The 18,071-nt window shown below is 35.9% G+C and overlaps 1 protein-coding gene across 1 annotated transcript in view; it reads left to right on the top strand.

The window, feature by feature from the left end:
- DYNC2H1 (dynein cytoplasmic 2 heavy chain 1) overlaps positions 1-18,071 on the top strand; it is a 193,292-nt gene that overhangs the window by 79,120 nt on the left and 96,101 nt on the right. The window contains exons 68-75 of the mRNA XM_068417541.1: positions 787-921; positions 1,524-1,667; positions 4,476-4,565; positions 8,231-8,296; positions 11,805-11,855; positions 13,855-13,932; positions 15,136-15,267; positions 17,504-17,576. Of these exons, the coding sequence (XP_068273642.1) occupies positions 787-921; positions 1,524-1,667; positions 4,476-4,565; positions 8,231-8,296; positions 11,805-11,855; positions 13,855-13,932; positions 15,136-15,267; positions 17,504-17,576 (769 nt within the window). The remainder of the gene's footprint in view (positions 1-786; positions 922-1,523; positions 1,668-4,475; positions 4,566-8,230; positions 8,297-11,804; positions 11,856-13,854; positions 13,933-15,135; positions 15,268-17,503; positions 17,577-18,071) is intronic.

Genomic DNA, 18,071 nt, shown 5'->3' with positions numbered 1-18,071 from the left:
ATGACCTTGTCCTAAACTCTTTTCAACTGAGAACTAAGTGCATTCTACTGTTCTAACTGGTGACTTTCTGCCTCCAAATATCCTGAAATGCTGTCCTACAGGTGGTTGTTCAGAACTGACTTAACTGACAAGAAGCCAATTTTGTGTTGTTATCTGACTAAAAAGTTGTATCGGATAAAAAAGCTTAAATAATAGTGTATCATTCAAGCTTTTCCCACTTCATATTAGAAGTGAAATTGTTTGCACAGGAGAACTCAGGGAAAATGTGGGGTGATTTCAAGGATTTTGAAGGGATCTCTGATGACAAAACTGAAATTGTTGTAATTGTGAATATTCATCTTAGTTGGAAATGAGAACTAAATTTTATAGGGGATATTGGAATGTTTTTGAAGGAAAATGGATTTATGAATGACTGGGCACAGGAAGTTATTACACGTAGCCAGGTTAATTTGGTAGTTAAACAGAAGAAAAAATACCCTAATTTGTATTTACCATGGGGATATTAGTGCATAAGACTGATCATAGAAATCGTTCTCAAAAGCTTGCTGACAACTGAAGTTTGAGAACCTGGCAATCTGAATTTCCGGAGTTTGTTCTTGGGTTTTATTTTCCATGGTTCTTTAAAACATCTCAGTTTTTGGAGTAATGACCTGCTTTCTAGTATTCTTGATGCATTCAATGCTTCAGAAATACGTACAGGTCAGAAAGAAGGACAGCTTCCAAAATGGTTACTTTATGGTTTTTTTTTTTAAATGTAATATAGATGTCTTTTTTGTTTTTTTACAGACACTTGCAACATCACAAGGCAATATACTAGAAAATAAGGATCTGATTGAATCTTTGAATCAGACTAAAGCAAGTAGTGCGCTCATCCAAGAATCACTTGCTGAATCTCACAGACTTCAGATTTTCCTTGATAAGGTATAAGAATATTTTAATCTTTTATTGCTGTTTTTTCCTGCTAAACATAGTCTGCCAGTTTGGCTTAAAGGAATTTTTCCCAAGGGCTTATTGGCAAATAACGGGGTTTGACTTGATTTTTGCCATCTGCTATTGCAAACAGTATGGCTCTTATGGATGGTCTTACTTAATATATCCCTTGGCTATTGCAAAAATTTAGGACACTGGTGATGCTATTCATCTGGCATGCTGTTTTAGTAACACAGTACAGAGTTTTCCTCCGTGTTCTTATTTGTTTAGTTTAAAGTTTTTTATTGAATTTTGGGATATGTTCTGTGGTGGGAACAGGCCTCAGTGCCCTCAGGATTAATTTCCAATGTTCTTCATAATTTAAAGATATTTTGCTAGCAATACTTTCTTCCAAGTTTGAAATCTAAAGACAGCGTTGAAGTCTTGAGTGCATGTATGTCCTTCAATTTGAAGAATTGAAAAGTATTCAGGTTTCTAAAGCAGTGGGAGTCATCCGAATGTTTTTTCGGTGGGATGAATAAATGTTTATGCAATAACCGGTAGATGGCAGTAATGTACTATTGTTTTATATATGTATTTTTTTTTATCCACAGGAAAGGGACGCTTATCTCCCTTTAGCTGAGAGTGCTAGCAAGATGTACTTTATTATCTCTGACTTGTCCAAAATCAATAATATGTACCGGTTTAGTTTGGCGGCTTTCCTGAGGCTTTTCCAAAGGGCTCTGCAAAGCGAACAGGTATTTTCTCTTTTCCTGAAACTATTAATGCTGCAGAAGAATCAATCTGCTCTGATCCTTAGAATTTGTTAGTTGCTCTGGACATTTTTAGAAAACAATGTATAATAACTGATGATGAAATGTATAATAAGTAATGATGCTGAACTGTTGTGCTTTAGATACTCAAAATATATGTACATGGAATTTTTAATGATCTTACATTACATATAAATTGTAAAATTGCTGTGCCATCTGAAAACAAATTAACTCTTATTTGTAATTTCAGGCTTGCCCTTTGTCTAAGGTGAATTAGGAAAAACAACGTTGATTATAACTTTACTGAAGGCTTTATTTAAATAAATTAATGATCTAATATGCAAATAATGCTAATTCTGTCAGTAAGGGGTAGAATAAGAAAAAACCTATATTTCTACATGGTTCAGTTACCTGAAGGAAGATCAAAACTTTATCTACTTTTATACAGTTTGTAAGCATGCATGCAGCCTGTCTTGTTGAAAATGTAATTTTTATTTTTCTGTGTTCTAATGACCAGTATATTCTTCTCACTGAAGCACACTATTATGGTTTTATCCCTTATCACCTCACTCATTAGATCTAAAAACCCACACTGAGCAATGATGCATTTTCTTTTTATTCAGCATCCCCAAAATTCATCTTATTTCTCTTTGTTTCCACTTTAAAAAGGTATTCACCAGCCTTTCATCATGTTGCTTTTGGATTCCTCTTCTGGCATCTGTGCTTACAACTTCCGTTCAGCTCGTCATTATCAGGAACATGGTTCTGACTATGCAAACTTGTCCTCTTTAAAGTTCTTTACCTATTACTTCTTTTTCACAACATGAGCTTCTAACTTCTTGTTCCTTCTTTGACACTCTTTCATAATTTCTTTTCTTCTTGCCTATTATGTTACCTATTTAAAGCTCAACTTTTGGTTTTGCCTTCTTTGCTTTCTTCCTTTTCTTCTTCTTTATCCAATTATTCATTTTTCCCAAGCTATCTGTTAGACATGGGAAAGGTATTAGTCAAATCGCTTGTGAATCCAAATTGCCCTCCTTTATAAACTCATCTCTTCAAATTGCAGCATAGTAGAAAGGAACTTTCTTCTGATAAATCTCATACTACCTGTTACCTCCCTCACCTTTTATTTTTCTTTCCCCTCTTCTTTCTTGTTTTTATCCTATCTTTCTTTCAGTTTTCTCCTGTTATAATTAGTCTTTTAGGCTGTAAGCTTTGAAGGAAAGGGTGTATTTACTATTTTCTACAAAGTTTACTTCAGTTGGGCCAAATTTGGCTGGAAGTTTAGTAACTACACTTAACGTCAACATACCTGTTTAATAACATTAAATATAATAACTTGTGGTGGGTTGATCCTGGCTGGGCACCAGATGCCCACCAAAGCCACTCTATCACTCCCCTCTTCAGCTGGACAGGGGAGAGAAAATATAACAAAAGGTTCATGGGTCGAGATAAGGACAGGGAGAGATCATTCACCAATTACCTTCATGAGCAAAAAAGACTCGACTTGAGGAAATTAGTTTAATTTATTACCAATCAAATCAGAGTAAGGTAATGAGAAATAAAACCAAATCTTAAAACACCTTCCCCCCACCCTTACCTTCTTCCCAGGCTTAACTTTACTCCTGATTTTCTCTACCTCCTCCCCTCCAGCGGCGCAAGGGGATGGGGAATGGGGGTTGCAGTCAGTTCATCACACATTGTCTCTGCCACTCCTTCCTCCTCAGTGGGAGGACTCCTCACACTCTTCCCCTGCTCCAGCATGGGATCCCTCCCATGGGAGACAGTCTTCCACGAACTTCTCCAATGTGAGTCCTTCCCATGGGCTGCAGTTCTTCACAAACTGCTCCAGCATGGGTCTTTCCACAGAGTGCAGTCCTTCAGGAACAGACTGCTTCAGTGGGATCCTCTTTCCACGGGGCCACAGGTCCTGCCAGGAGTCTGCTCCAGCACGGGCTCTCCACAGGGTCCCATCCTCCTTTGGGCATCCACCTGCTCTGTCGTGGGGTCCTCCATGGGCTGCAGGGTGGATATCTGCTCCACCGTTAACCTGCATGGGATGCAGGGGACTGCCTGCCTCACCATGGTCTTCACCACAGGCTGCAGGGGAATCTCTACTCCAGCGCCTGGAGCATCTCCTCCCCCTCCTTCTTCACTGACCTTGGTGTCTACAGGGCTGTTTCTGTCACATATTCTCACTCCTCTCTCTCTGGCTGCAATTGTGCAGGTTGTTTCTTTCCCCCCCTTCTTAAATACGTTATCACAGAGGCACTACCACTGTCGCTGATGGGCTCGGCCTTGGCCAGCAGTGGGTCTGTCTTGGAGCCAGCTGGCATTGACTCTGTCAGACACAGGGGAAGCTTCTAGCAGCCTCTTACAGAAGGCACTCCTGTAGCCCCTCTGCTACCAAAAGCTTGCCACGCAAACCCAATACGTAACTCAGTACATAAGCAATTTTTTACCAAGTGAAAACTATGTGATTTCAAGGATATTAATGTTAGGAGAAGAAACTGTTATCTCATTCTCTATGTATTTACCTTTATATATATGCTGTATAATGCTCACAGTCAAAATATTCAAGGCCAAAATATTAATTTCTTAATGCTTCAGCATGAACTTCTCATTTTATCGTCTACCCATTGATAGCTGCAGCTGAGTTTAATATTATGTTCTTAGAGCTAGTAAGTGTCACATAGAGTCCAGATTATTTGTGTCATTCTGCTGAAATTTGCAGGGTACATAAAAAGATTTTTACTTCTGCATGAATTTTTGAAATCCAAGCTTTCTTTTTAGGATTCGAGTAATACTGAGGAAAGAATCAAGTCCCTTATTGGCTCATTGAAACATACAGTGTATGAATATGTTTGTCGTTGTTTATTTAAGGTAAGATTGTATTTTTCTGGCTTTTATACAGTACACTGGGTTTGAATGTATTCTTTCAGCAACCAACATTTGATCTACTTCAAATAAGCAGTATTGTGTCAGTACATACGTAATACATGCAAAAAATTACACTTGCCATATTTAACATGCAAAATGAGGAGGACTAAAAATTAGGATATGACAGAATTAAGATTGCTTATGCACATTTCTCCACAGAGCAGTTTGCTAATGGACAAGGCTATTCTCAGTCTAGTCCTGTTTCTGCTTTACCTCTGGCTCCTCATCTCTGCCTCATTCTGGCTTCATAGCCAGTCCCACGCTTCGCAATCTTCTGAGCACTCTTAATCTGTTCGCTCTCATTTCTAACATTCCTAAGTATGAGTATTTGACCAAGCTGTCATGATAAGGTTTTGTGTGATTATTTGTCCTTTTCTTTTTAAAAAAAAGAAACTGAAAAAAACATTGTAACATTCTGCTTGCTCTTTTCACGTCCTGCCCCAAATCTCTACCTGCTAGCTTGTTTGTTTCTATGTGTTCCCCTATTCCTCCATATAATGTTCTTAATGTATTTCTTTTTAGCTCTGTATTTGAATCATGGAACTTTTCTTGCTTTCTTGGTGAAAACCTAGGATAGATATGCCTTTCACTTTCAATTTAATTTTTATTTTCACACGAAACAGTCATAACAGGAGGTGTTGGTCTCATAGTACCAGGCTGAAAAATGCACAGTAGGTCTGCGTAGATGATTTGAGCAGTAGTACACAACATGCAACGGTGGAGTTTGATCAGTGAGAATGGAGAGATCTTGGAAGATTTTACAAGACCTTCTCCTCTATCCCCCCAGCCTAGCAACACTATATTGACGATGCAGAGGTAGCAGTTATTTCTAAGGATTTTGATTTATCAAAATCCCAGTGGATTCTCGTGAAATATGCTCATAATAATTTAATGTCTGTGTTTGAAGTCATGAGTATGTGAAGCCTTCCAATAAGTGATCACATCTTTTGAATATTGGAAGGCAGCTATTTTTATGTATCAGAAAAAGATTAAAGATTTCAAAAGCAAGGCACAGAGAGGAGATTTCTAGTAGGAAACATTTTCACTGTGAATGACCAGATGGGAGTTTAGAAAATACTGAAAATGTCGTACTGTGCAGCTTTAGACTAAAGGTCCCTCTGGCTTAGTATTGTGTTCTGATAGTGGAGAGAACAAATAAGCTCCTCACGCCATCAGCAATCCACTGCTAATTCTGCCTTCTATCCATGCAAATTTTTAAAGACTACTGTGACACTGAGGCTTTACTAGTGTCTTCATAAATGGTATAGCTGATAGAAGTTTATACCTTTTTAAGCGTGTTAGAACTGGGAAGGATGGTTTTGTTTGTCTGTGGTTAATATTTATGTTTGTGTGTACATAGACTTCATGTATGCTAGTAAGGGAAGTGATGCCAAGAAATTTTCCTGAGCACTGGAACTGTCCCACCTGTATTGTTAATTTGTCAAAATAGTTCTTCCCATTCATATTTTGCATTCTAAATCATCCAGGGAGCATTCTAATAGGGAGTTTGGATTTGGATTTGCTTGCAGACCTTGTTTGAAAGGATGAAAGAGTTGAATGGTGTGGACTTCAGCCATTCCATGGCAGTTGTTCTCAGTGTCATGTGATGTTCATGGACATATTTTATTTCTCAATACAAAGAGAACTTCAGTGCTTTGCACAGTTTGACCCTGATTGCTAGTTGGGGCCTGTTTGCCTTCCAGTCCTATCCCTGTAACAAAACCAATAGTAAATACATGCAAAAATAAAATATAATGTCCTTTATCTGCTTTAATTGTATCCTTGGGGATACTTTGTACCATATGGTTTTGTAATTGAAAGAATTAATAAAGTGAAACTATTTAAAGGAGAAAACAACAACTTTTTGTATCCGTATCCATAGAGATAGAAATTATGCCAAGAGTTTGTTGTGGCTGCCATCATTCATTTCTGCAGTTACCCAAATCCAGTTTAAAGCAGCTGTGGCTCATATGAATGGAGTTATATATAGCCTCTTGGTAGCTTCCAAGGTCAGTCATTCCCAGGGCAATTAAAACTAGTAAGGACATGGTCTCTAAGCCACATATGTCCCTTTAGTCAGTCAACCATAATTCTGGAACCTAATCACCAGCTAAATTATTAAATAATACATCTGCATTATTCGAAATACAGATTCAGATGCAGTTGAAGTTACTTGAGCAAACTGCACATGAGCAAACTTCCTAAAGATGAACATCTTGAACACCCTTACTCCATGTTTTTGTTCTATGTTGTTCTTATATCTGTCTGTTTCTGAGCTGATGCATCAGGCTTGTAAAAAGGCATCTGTTTGAGAAAACATTAATAATAAAAAGAAAACAAAAATAATTTGGCCTTCTTATGTAATTTTGGCCTCAAAAATATAATAGACATTGAGATGAGAAAGCCAATATTAGTCAAACAGTTCATCTTACATGTTATAACATGTCCATAACATTTCCTAGAGTATGCTTCCTCATATTTCATCCTGTCTCTTCTGGAAAGTTCCGTGAAATTAATTTTTCAGTAGTATTCTTGGTAATTTAATATTCTTCAGAGTGGTAATTCTCTGAAGCTAAGGACAATCAGGGTGTCATTTTGAGGCACATGTAAGGCATATATGTGGGAAACCACACTGTGGAAAATTCAAATGTTGTCAAGAATAGAATTGATTTCTATAGGAGTGTAGGTATGTTGTGTTTATCAGCTGTCTGAGATGCCTATGCTTTGTAGACAACCCAGTCCCATGCATCATTGTTTTTTCTTCTGTTCTTCCCTTTCACCTGTGCTTTGTGCTTTTTAGTTATGTTTCACTTTCTTGAAAGGAAAAGAAGAGGTACCACCTTCGTTATGCTTACTTAAAATGTTAATGAGAGAAAATATGTGTTTATCTTCTATTGTCTGGTAAAATACACCTTCCAGATTACAACCAGACTTTGAAAATTTGAGGCCTCAGTCTAGGTTTCTGAGTGGTCCTGATTTTCTAGAGTACCAACTTCCAGTTTTTCACATTGACTTCATTACATAGTAATCTGTGCTTTCCAGCATAGCTATGGTAAAACACATACATGAAAGTTTCTATGGACATAGGAATCCCAGTTTTGACAAGCCAATATTATTTTAAAAAATATTGTCTTGAATGTTTGCATGGTTTATTCTATGGCTCCAGTAAATCCTTATTCCTGGTTTATTGCTCCAGTGCTCAGAGACTGGTTGAAATTCCAGTGATGCAACAGACCTAAGAAAAAGTCAGAAAGTTACAGTTGGGGTTTTTTTCAAAATTCTGTTTCAAAAATTTGCTATAAGAAGATTTCAAGCATTTCCTATGCACAGTTTAAAAAAAAATGGATTCTGTTTAGTATGTTTGCTTTATTACAAGTATCTGTTTTTCCTTCTTCACTTGAATTCAGATGTACTTAGATACAGGGTTTGGATTAGTGGTTGCCTCTAAGTTGCAGAGGTATGTAGCCATTTTGAATTAGGATATGTGTCATTAAGTCACTACTGTGGAATTAGAGGTGGTTTATTAATGAAATTTCGTTAATTATAAAAAAAGCCGAAAAGTGACTTTTGATGAACATATAAATACATTTTTACTGCTTTTGTTTCAGGCTGATCAGCTAATGTTTGCTCTACATTTTGTACGAGGAATGCACCCTGAACTTTTTCAAGAGAATGTAAGTGCTAGATGAGAAAAATCCCCAAGTGATTTACTTAAACTTAATATGAAGAGTAAAAAAGTAGATAAAAAGTTTTTGTCACTAAGTAAGTGTAGGATTCAGGATTTTAGATTTATATGCTTCTGTTTTTCTATAATAGTTACTTTTGGGTGTCAACATTATATTTATTAGGTTCAAAGTGAAGATTACCATGAGAAAGGTAGGTAAATGGTTGCCTTTTAAATAGGGGTCTGAAAAAGATGTTTATGGAAGGTTCTTGCAGTTTTTTGCAGGCACTGTTATCAGTGTTTCCCACCAACATGTGGCTAAACATTTATCCATCCTTCCAGTTAAATACAGATATTCCTTTATAAGTAAAGTGATGGATACACACCTGTTTCACTGTGACCAAGGGTTGCTTGTGCATTGTGCCTTGGTATTGAAATGCAGAAAAGGAGTGCAAGACCTAGGGAGAAATTAAATAGAAGTCTGATTCTGCAACCTGCAGTGGAAGACACTTAAAGCGAAGAGTCTTTCTGGAAAGTGAAGTAATGAAGTTATCTTTTGTGCATTTCAGCCATTGATTCTTCAGTGTCTAAGCAATCCCTGGACCAGTGATCATTAATGTCCTCATTTGCAAGAGTGTCTTTAAGAGTGCACTATACAGAGAGTGCCCTTGTGTGTTGTTCTCTGGCCCCATAAGTATTGGATTCTTTGCACCATAGTGGCCTGTCTTTGAGAGGAAGGATGAACTTGTCCTGGAATGGTTTATATTTTTGATAGCATAGTGGAATGCAGCTGATACAGGTTCAAGCCACGTTTAATGAAAATGGCTGTCCATTCAGTTTTCAGGCAAGTGCTGCATTATTAGCATATTCATAAAAAAATTGAGACATGTCACGTGACATTTTTTACAGTGGTCTGAGTGAGGCCTAATCTGAAAATGCCTAATTTATGGGGAATTTACCTGGTGTTTAGAGGCTACCCTAATTCCCAACAAAATTGCAGCAGAACTTAAGTACTGCTAACCCTTATTTCCACAGGGCAGCACACATCTTCGTAATATCATATCCCTCTCATTGGGTGTTAGATAATGCTTTTGTCCAACACGGAGGTTCATAGTGAATTTACATGTTTCTGGTAAAATGGTGCTTTTAGTGGTGACTGAATTGGTAACTAAAATTTGAACACTTGTTAAAGTTCATCTGAGCAGGTTATTGTCTTTGTAGGAAACAGGAAAAAAGCAGACCTATCAAAGAAGCAATTAGTTTCATCATAAATGAATTTTGTAAAATAAGTTGCATGGTTTGCTACTAAAATTGCTTACTTCTCTCCATTGGCCTTACAGGCAGCCTCGACTAGCTGGCTGAGATACATGCCAAAGTTATAGTTGTCTGTAGTGTAGTGAAATTAATCCCATAAAGTCTGCCTGCAGTAGAACATTATGCACAACTGACTCAATACAATTGTTTAAACGTAGCTGATTAGCGTGAGTGAAGACATTTAATTATCTAAAATACCTACATGGGATGGACAGACAAAGCAATGGCTTTCTGTACTAGAAGCTGGTCATCAGAAGGAGTGTCAAATGGTAGTAGATGTCAGTTCGCTAGAGGAAAGTCTATTATAGGGTAACAGGTAAAAATCAGATAATACATTTGAAGGAAGTAATAGAACTTGATTATATGAAGGATGTAGCTTTAAGGTACGAGGTTTAAGAAAGGTTGGTTGAAAATTTTTGATGTTATGAATGCAATGTAGTTTTATTGCAGACATATGAATTGCCCATCTGAAATCTCACAGTCTTTCAGCAATGAAGCTGCCTGATAAAAATAACTCAAATTAATCTTGTTGGTAGAGGCATACCCTGGCTACTTTTCATTATTAGAACTTCCCTAGTTAATCTTTATTATTTCTTTTCAGCCTCTGAAAATATCTTGCTTTATCTTTCTAGTCCTTGAGTTTATAAAGTTATGAAGGCAGCAACTTGCAAATAGGGTTCTGACTAAATTAAAGCCTGGCTGCCTAGGCTGCTTAAGTATTTGTAAGTACTGCTTTATGTGTTGGTTGCAATTGTTTAGCATGCATTTCCATAAGCTATTAGAGCTCTTAACCAACTTAATCTAGGTTATATATAATGCACATTCCTGCAGTATCTGAGTACTCAAGAATTAGAACAGGCAAATAATATCAATAATTTTCTTACTTCTCTGAAAGGTAGAAATTATTTTAATTAAATTGTTAAGAAAGGTGTGCTTGTGCAAAATATTTATTGAGGAGAATGAAACTGAAGTGGTTATTCTTTTAAAATTATTTCTTTTAAAGCTTTTAATGTGGTGAGGCTAGAAGTTGCTTATTATGCTGCTAGAGAATTTAGTATTCTAAGTCCCTGTGCCAAGAGTTCAACTTTCTGCACTTATGAATTTTTTACATAGTGATGAGAAATATATAGTACAACTTCAACATTATGCTGTAGAATGCTTTGGCTCTTAGTAGAGATATTTTCTTTCTAAATCAATATGTTTAGATTTTTCTGAGGAAGTTTTACATGTCTCTACATATTATACTTCTGCTTTTCTTCATTAAAATATTACACGATTTCTGGTTTTAAAACTAAGGAGCCTTCATGTATTTTTCTATCCACGAGCATTTTCATTGTAATTGGGAGAGGAACATCAGTTTGTAATTGAAAGAGAGAGTTGTTTCAAGACTCAAGTAGATTGATGGGTGCAAAAAGCTATGCTGTCGTCTGTATCAGAGTAGTACTAGTTGAATTGACTTTTTCATTCGGAATGTTACTATTAACGATTAAAAAAAAAGTTTTATCATAGAATTACAGATACTGATTATGTAAAATTTCAACTTATCAAGATTTTTTAGCATATTCCATACTACCTCCAAATATAGGATTATGTCACTTGTAGTATGTTATTAAATGCTTATCTAATCTGTCTTAAAATGGCTAAAAGCTGTCTTCCTGGATACAAATACCAAGTCTAAAAGATTTAATCATACATAAATTCAACTTACATTTCCCTTTCTTAATGCAACCAAAATATTCATAATACCAATCTATTATATTAATTATTCCTCCTATTCTAATAACTCCATCTTTTGGACACTATAACATGAAATACTATTGAAACATGGATCCTGTAGTTACGTGTTCTGTGTGGGCTGCTGATGCCCTATCGGGCAGTACGTGTGTCCTTGCCAGATATGTATGTTACTTCTTTCTAGTCTATAGTTAGACAATCTGGGTGGGAGCTGTGGGTGCTGAGAAAGGATAGGGCTTCTCCTTTTGTTTCTTTTTCTTATAAAGCACTGCAGTCACTTAGCTTGGATTCTGCAAAAGGAATTGCATACTGGTAGTATTACCTAGAGTTTTAAAAATGTCTTAAACTCTTTTGGAATCTAGGCTTTAATTTGTTTATCTTCCTGTTTTGCCTACATACTACTACAAATTAATCTTTATTCTTAAAGATGTCTTGTGATTTATCTTGAGTTGTTCGTTTATTCCTCCTAGGAATGGGAGACTTTTACAGGTGTGATCATTGGAGATACCATAAGAAAATCAGTAAGCTACATTTATTTGTGTATTTTGAAATAAGGAACATTTACGTAAATCCTGAAAAGTTAAAGTTGTATTCTTACTATATTGTTCAATTAATTGTATTTATACATTAAGGAAACAAATAACTTCTCACATAGTAATATAAAAATATAAAACCTTTTTGAACTTTTTGAACATGGCAACACTTTAATTTGCGTAACTTTTTGCCTTTGTTGCTTTTTTTTTTCTTTTTCTGTTACCCAGGTTATAATTTGTTTTTTCAGTGGTATGTTTGAGAAGGTTTTAAGCCCTCTTCTGTAACTAAAATCAGTATATGAGTTGTACTTTTTAATGGATTGATGGAATTGTCCTCACACTTTGATAACTTTGACATGCTTTTTTCCCCAGCCTCAGAGTTCTACATCTGGATTTGTATTTATAAATTTTCCTAGATGGCAGAGCTAACTTAAGAAGCTTCTGTTGCATGCCTGACCAATCATGCTGTAGTTTACTAAGTGTCCCTCAATTCTGTTGTATCTGTATACTTTCAAAAGAACCTTCCAGTAGAAAAGGGTAGAGAAAGAAGCTAAGCTTTCCGTAGTCTTATTCATTATAGCCCTTCTTTGAACCAAGTATTTTGACAAAGGTTTTGAAAGGTCTTTTTAAGAAACATGAGCCCGAGCCCAGTCAGGAATGATGAGCTCAGTCTTTGCCTCTTCTTTTGTTAATCTTTTCTCCTTCGTTGAGGGTCAGGCTAGCTCATTTCCATCAGGCTTAGCGGCAGTTTTCGTCACCGTTTTTAGAATATCCATGACACCAACTGTGTTCACATGAATGCTGACAGAAGTGGCAAGTCACTTAGAACACAATGTATTACTTAGGTTTTCTTACTTAGGCAGGTGGTTGCTAAAAAGGTCCTTAAATTCCCAGTTTTTCTAGCCCTTTAGATTACTCTACAGGTTTTGCATTTCAGTGTGAATATAGAAGTCCCTCTTCATCTCTGTGGAGTCTTTATAATTCAATTAAATGTCAGTGAACTTCGTGATTGTCAAATATTTTCTTGCGGTAGGTCATTTTCAAGCTATGTGAGATCTGATTGTATAACGGAATTTTACACCAGTCCTACCTCTACCCCACCTAATATACAACCCATAGATTTTGGAAAGTTTGTGGACATACATGATTCAAACCCAATTCTAACTATGTATTCTAACTCTGTATTGCAGACTCATCTCAGGTTTATTCCTACAATTGCTTCCGAGTTTCCTACTTTTGTTCTTTCTCAGACTTCATAACTCATGGCTGAGACATCCTTTCACATGAAAGCTTTCCTTTTTTCTGCTGAACATTTAAGATTACTCTTGAAGTTGCTAAGTGGTTGACAGATCCAAGTACATTTCCATACAGAGACTGTCAGACTGGTTAATGGGTACTGTAAGATTTTTTATAAAAAATGATATAGTGAGTACAGAGATTCCACTGGAGCTTAAGCTACGTTGTTCATCCTTAGAATTTTCTCCATCCCCAGCATCTAAGGAGCAGAAAAATAGAGCTATGGTCAAACTTTACCAGTGCATAGATGTCCAGAAGTGATGGTTTTCCTAGTGATTTACCGCAGAATTGCGCTTTGTGAGAAGAACCATCTTCTTCATGACTGCGAATATGTGCAATGGAGTTATTTTTTAAAGTTAGTTGCTCAGAGTGCATATGCAGATAGCCAATCATTTGGGTCACTTGTTTTTAATGGAAAGGAAAACTACTTAGAGTGTATCGTACAGATAGTCTAAATGTTAAAATATTTTCAGGCTCAAGTGGTTAAACAAACGTTAATGTGTATCTCAAATTTAGATCATTGGTAGCTTTTGTTTTGTTATGCCATTTATGAACTTACCAAAAGACCTCAGAAAGGTTCCTGTGAATGCTATTTTTATTAAAAACATGGATTTTCCAATCTTATTACTGAATATAGTGTTTCACAAAACTTTATGTAACTTATGTGTGTAACGTAACTTGCTTCAATAAGGATTCACAAAGAAGTGTTCGTGACCAGATTCCCTCTTGGATAGAACAGGACCGAGCCTGGGCAGTAGCATCTTTGAAGGTATATATGACGGGGTGGGTTGAATTTAACTTTAAAAACCTTTGGCTTTAGCAAATAGTAATTTGGACTTGAATACTCAAATACGTATTTGTCAGATGAAATATTTTGTTATTTTAAACTGTTTGTTCTATCTTCCAGAAACCATGGCTTAATATATACCCAATTTAAAAAAAACTTTTTTTAAAAAATTTAATCTCATTTTTCTGAGCCTTTTCATGTACATGTCTACCCCATCTAACAATGAATTTCAGTGCATGTGAATGAACCTATCATCTCACTGAGATTCGAAAATACTGTAAACGTACCCAACGTACTACAATTTCTATAGACAGAAAAATATACAGAGGAGAAATTGCAAAGAATATTTAAGTTGCAGGTTTCTCTTGTGTAATGACTTGCACAAACCACTTCATATTGTATTAAAACCCATAAACTGTTAATTGGGAAACTAGTTTTCTACTTGACAGATTTCCATGCACATCTTTAAAGGTATTTCAGAGTTTGTTATTGCTCAGATCAGGTAATTTCAAACTAAAACAAAAAAACACTTCCTTGCTTTGATTCATCCTGCAACAGTCAATGTTGAAGTTCTCTGATCCTGAAGGGAACTAAATGAAAATACTAGTCCTTGAAGTTCTGTCTTAGGCTCTTGTCCTCTTGTCCTCCTGCATGTAACTCAGCAGCAAGAAGGAAAACCTTGGCTGATCCGTGGCAAGGACTTTTGCTGCTAAGTCCAGAGTTCATTATTTTTCATTTCTCTTTACTAGGGTTCAAGAACGATTGCAATAATGGTGTGGCAAGCATGATTGTTAAGGGTTTAAAAAAAAACAAAACAAAAAAAAACAAACAGAAAGTGAGTAACTGGGTGAATCAGTAGCATGTACTGATAGAAAAAGAACCTGGTCATGTTTAAAGGAAAGGACTACAATTGGGTAGAGCCCAAAGTTTATAAAGAACCTAGATGTTTAAAAACAAAAATATAGAGCAAAAACAGCCTTAGCATTTCCAGGTAATAGGTAAACAAATGGTTAATTTTAAAACCTACCCTTCTTTAACTCTGAGGATAAAATTGAAATAAGTTATGTGATATGCGCAAGTACGTACAAGTTTAGGGTCATAGTGGTATTTGGAAATTAATTAAAATATAAAATGTCCAAATGGCTATTCTTCTTTATTGTTAAATATGCATTATTTGTTTTGTAGATTTCTCTCCCAGGTCTCTATCAGACACTTTGTTTTGAAGATGAAGGTCTATGGCACACTTTTTCTCAGAGCTCTGTGTGTGAACAAGACTTTCCATCTACTATTGTAAAAAGAATTTCCTTATTTCAGCAGGTAATCTTTTCATATTAAATTATTTAAAAATAATTATGAGTTCAGCATTGAAAGTAAGTTTTACATCTTGGGGATTTAGGCTTCAGGCCTGGTTGAATTATAAGCAGTGATAGTATGTACATTGTCTTACAGCTTAACTAGTTTATTTAGTCTAAGGATTTTTTTTTTCTATAATAGATATTTTAGTTCTCTCTTAGCTGAGTCTTTTTTGTTATCATATTGGCTGCAACTGAGCGTACCCTGTAAGGTAACAAGCTCTTTATTAATATTCCCAGAATTAATTTTATGAATAAGTATTAAAATTCCTTCATGGTTGCTTTGTTACTGCAGAATTTGTCAGCTTGTTAGGCATCGTTAATTTAGTTCAGCATTAAATGTGCAAACTACCTGAAGGGAGGTTGTAGTGAAGTGGGAGTTGGCCTCTTCTCCCGGGCAACTAGCGATAGGACAAGAGGGCACAGCCTCAAGCTTTGCCAGGGGAGGTTCAGGTTGGACATCAGGAAGAATTTCTTTACAGAAAGGGTTATTAGACATTGGAATGGGCTGCCCAGGGAGGTGGTGGAGTCACCATCTCTGGATGTGTTTAAGAAAAGACTGGACATGGCACTTAGTGCCATGGTCTAGTTGACAGGGTGGTGTAGGGGCAGCGGTTGGACTCGATGATCCCTGAGGTCTCTTCCACCCTGATTGATTCTGTGATTCTGTGATTCTGTGAACTCACACGTCTGACTGAAAACCACAAAACTCAGTAGCAGCCCCTGCTTTTTAGAATAGTAGTCATGAAATATTACTCTTCTGAAAGCCTAGTGATTAAAGAACTCACCAAGAATGTTGGAGAGGCAAGTTCCTTCCTCCACCCAGGGATCCTTCTCCTCTGGAAGAAAAAAAAGGTCATACCTCTTGTGTTTATGGAAGAAAAGGTGTCGTTACTTTCACATAATGCTGTAATTTTTCATTTGAAGTCACTTCACATAAAATGAAGGCCCATCCAAAGAAGGGATGGGGTGTAAGATAGTGCAGTTTCATGCTGGTTGGCCCTAGGGGCTCTCTGTTTGGAGTTTTTGTGGAGGAGGAGAATTTCTAAAATAGCATACACGGAATTTAGGAACAAACCATTTTGGAAAGGAATTTGTCTGAGTCATGTTTGATTTGATGAAATGCAGAGGAACAATTCTTATGCGTACAACGTGTTGTCATAAAAATTCTGCATTTATAGGAAAATAAATCTGGAATGATCAGCATATTACATATCTAGTTCCTTGCATAGAAAGTATTAAGAATGTTTCTGTTGATGAAATGTATTGAAACTACCTGGTTAGATTTATATGCCACTCGTAAGTTAGTTTCAAACTGTACATTAAACTTAAAAATAGTGCAGTAGCACTTAGTGTAATCTCAAGCTTAAAAAGTAGTACTTTCTTAAAAATTTAATGAAGTTAAATTTTTCCTCCAAAACTAAAAACAGATGTTCCAGACTTGGAAATGGGAATGTGATGGTAGGTTCAGAATTGTGATATACAGGTCTGCAAGTGAGGGGGTAGGAGAAGGGATGGTGATTTCTACTGAAGTAGCATTACTTTCCTGCAGTTGCCTGCACTGAACGTTTGCAGGAAGTTCACTGAAAAAGAGGTAGGTGGTAGGGAAACTGCTAATTTAATTTGTATCTGAATGGATTAGCTGTTCGTGTTCTGTAGTCTTTTGAAGAACAGTAAAAGCATCTGCAGAACTAGGAGGTTTGAAAGTCAGAAAGTGTCAGAAAGAGAAGTTAGATGTAAAACTCTAAAGGCGTGCTTAAACAAAGGAAATTCTTTCAGAACTGATTATTTTACTGTATTAGTGCACTGAAATCAGAAATATTAGTATTCCAGTTAGGAAGTTATGACCTAAATACATGTATAGAATTTAGTTCACCAGTATACAGCTAAGTTTGCTTTCTGTCATTGTAGCTACTCACATAGCTACCTTAAAGCATTATACAAAAAGTTCCAGCTTACAAATAGACATTAGATGTAGATCTGTCTTCTGATTCTATTGATAGGATAATCTACTTACAAAAGAACAATTACATTAGATTATCTTGGAAAGGAATGATCAGACAGCTCTATATATTCAGAGGAGATAACTTTGTTCTAAAGAGAAGTTTAAAGAATTCAGCCTTCTTAGAAGAGTCTTGCTTTTTAAATTGTCACAATATAATTTTGTAAACTCATCTTCCCTGAATATATTTTATTTTAAGGTACTTGTGGTCCAGGCTGTTCGACCAGACAGGCTACAGAGTGCCATGGCTCTTTTTGCTTGTAAAACCCTAGGTAAGTTAATTTTTCGCCAGGGTGTTTCCACACAATAATTAAATATTTTTTTTTGTCCAATGTTTTTGTTTTATTTTATAGTTCTTATGGAATCCCTAAGTTTTAGGATTTGAAAATGTGCTGTAAATGGATTTGCTGATTTTGTTCTTGTAAAGTATTGTTAAAAAGTGTTTTTAAAATGTTTTGGTTTATGCTACATAGTGATTTAAAATATAATAAAAGATCTGTCAGATTCTTTTAATGGATTCTTGAAATTAAGAAAGGAGGATAGCTGGTTTTCTAGAAGTTTTACACTACAGCATTTTCCTTAATACACAAATTTTCCAAAAAGATTATTTTGTTTAATGTCATTTACCATTTAAAAACGATTAGGTTTGAGATTTTGTAAATTGGATCTCAAAAAATTGTTTCGTATTTTCAGTCATTTTTGTCAGTCTCTTGGACTTTAATACAATTTTTACTTACTGTCTGTTTAGAAACACAAGTGATTTAGAG

The sequence above is a fragment of the Nyctibius grandis genome, chromosome 2 (genome assembly GCF_013368605.1).
Source record: "Nyctibius grandis isolate bNycGra1 chromosome 2, bNycGra1.pri, whole genome shotgun sequence".
NCBI lineage: Eukaryota > Metazoa > Chordata > Aves > Nyctibiiformes > Nyctibiidae > Nyctibius > Nyctibius grandis.
This window is presented reverse-complemented; position numbering and strand designations above follow the sequence as displayed.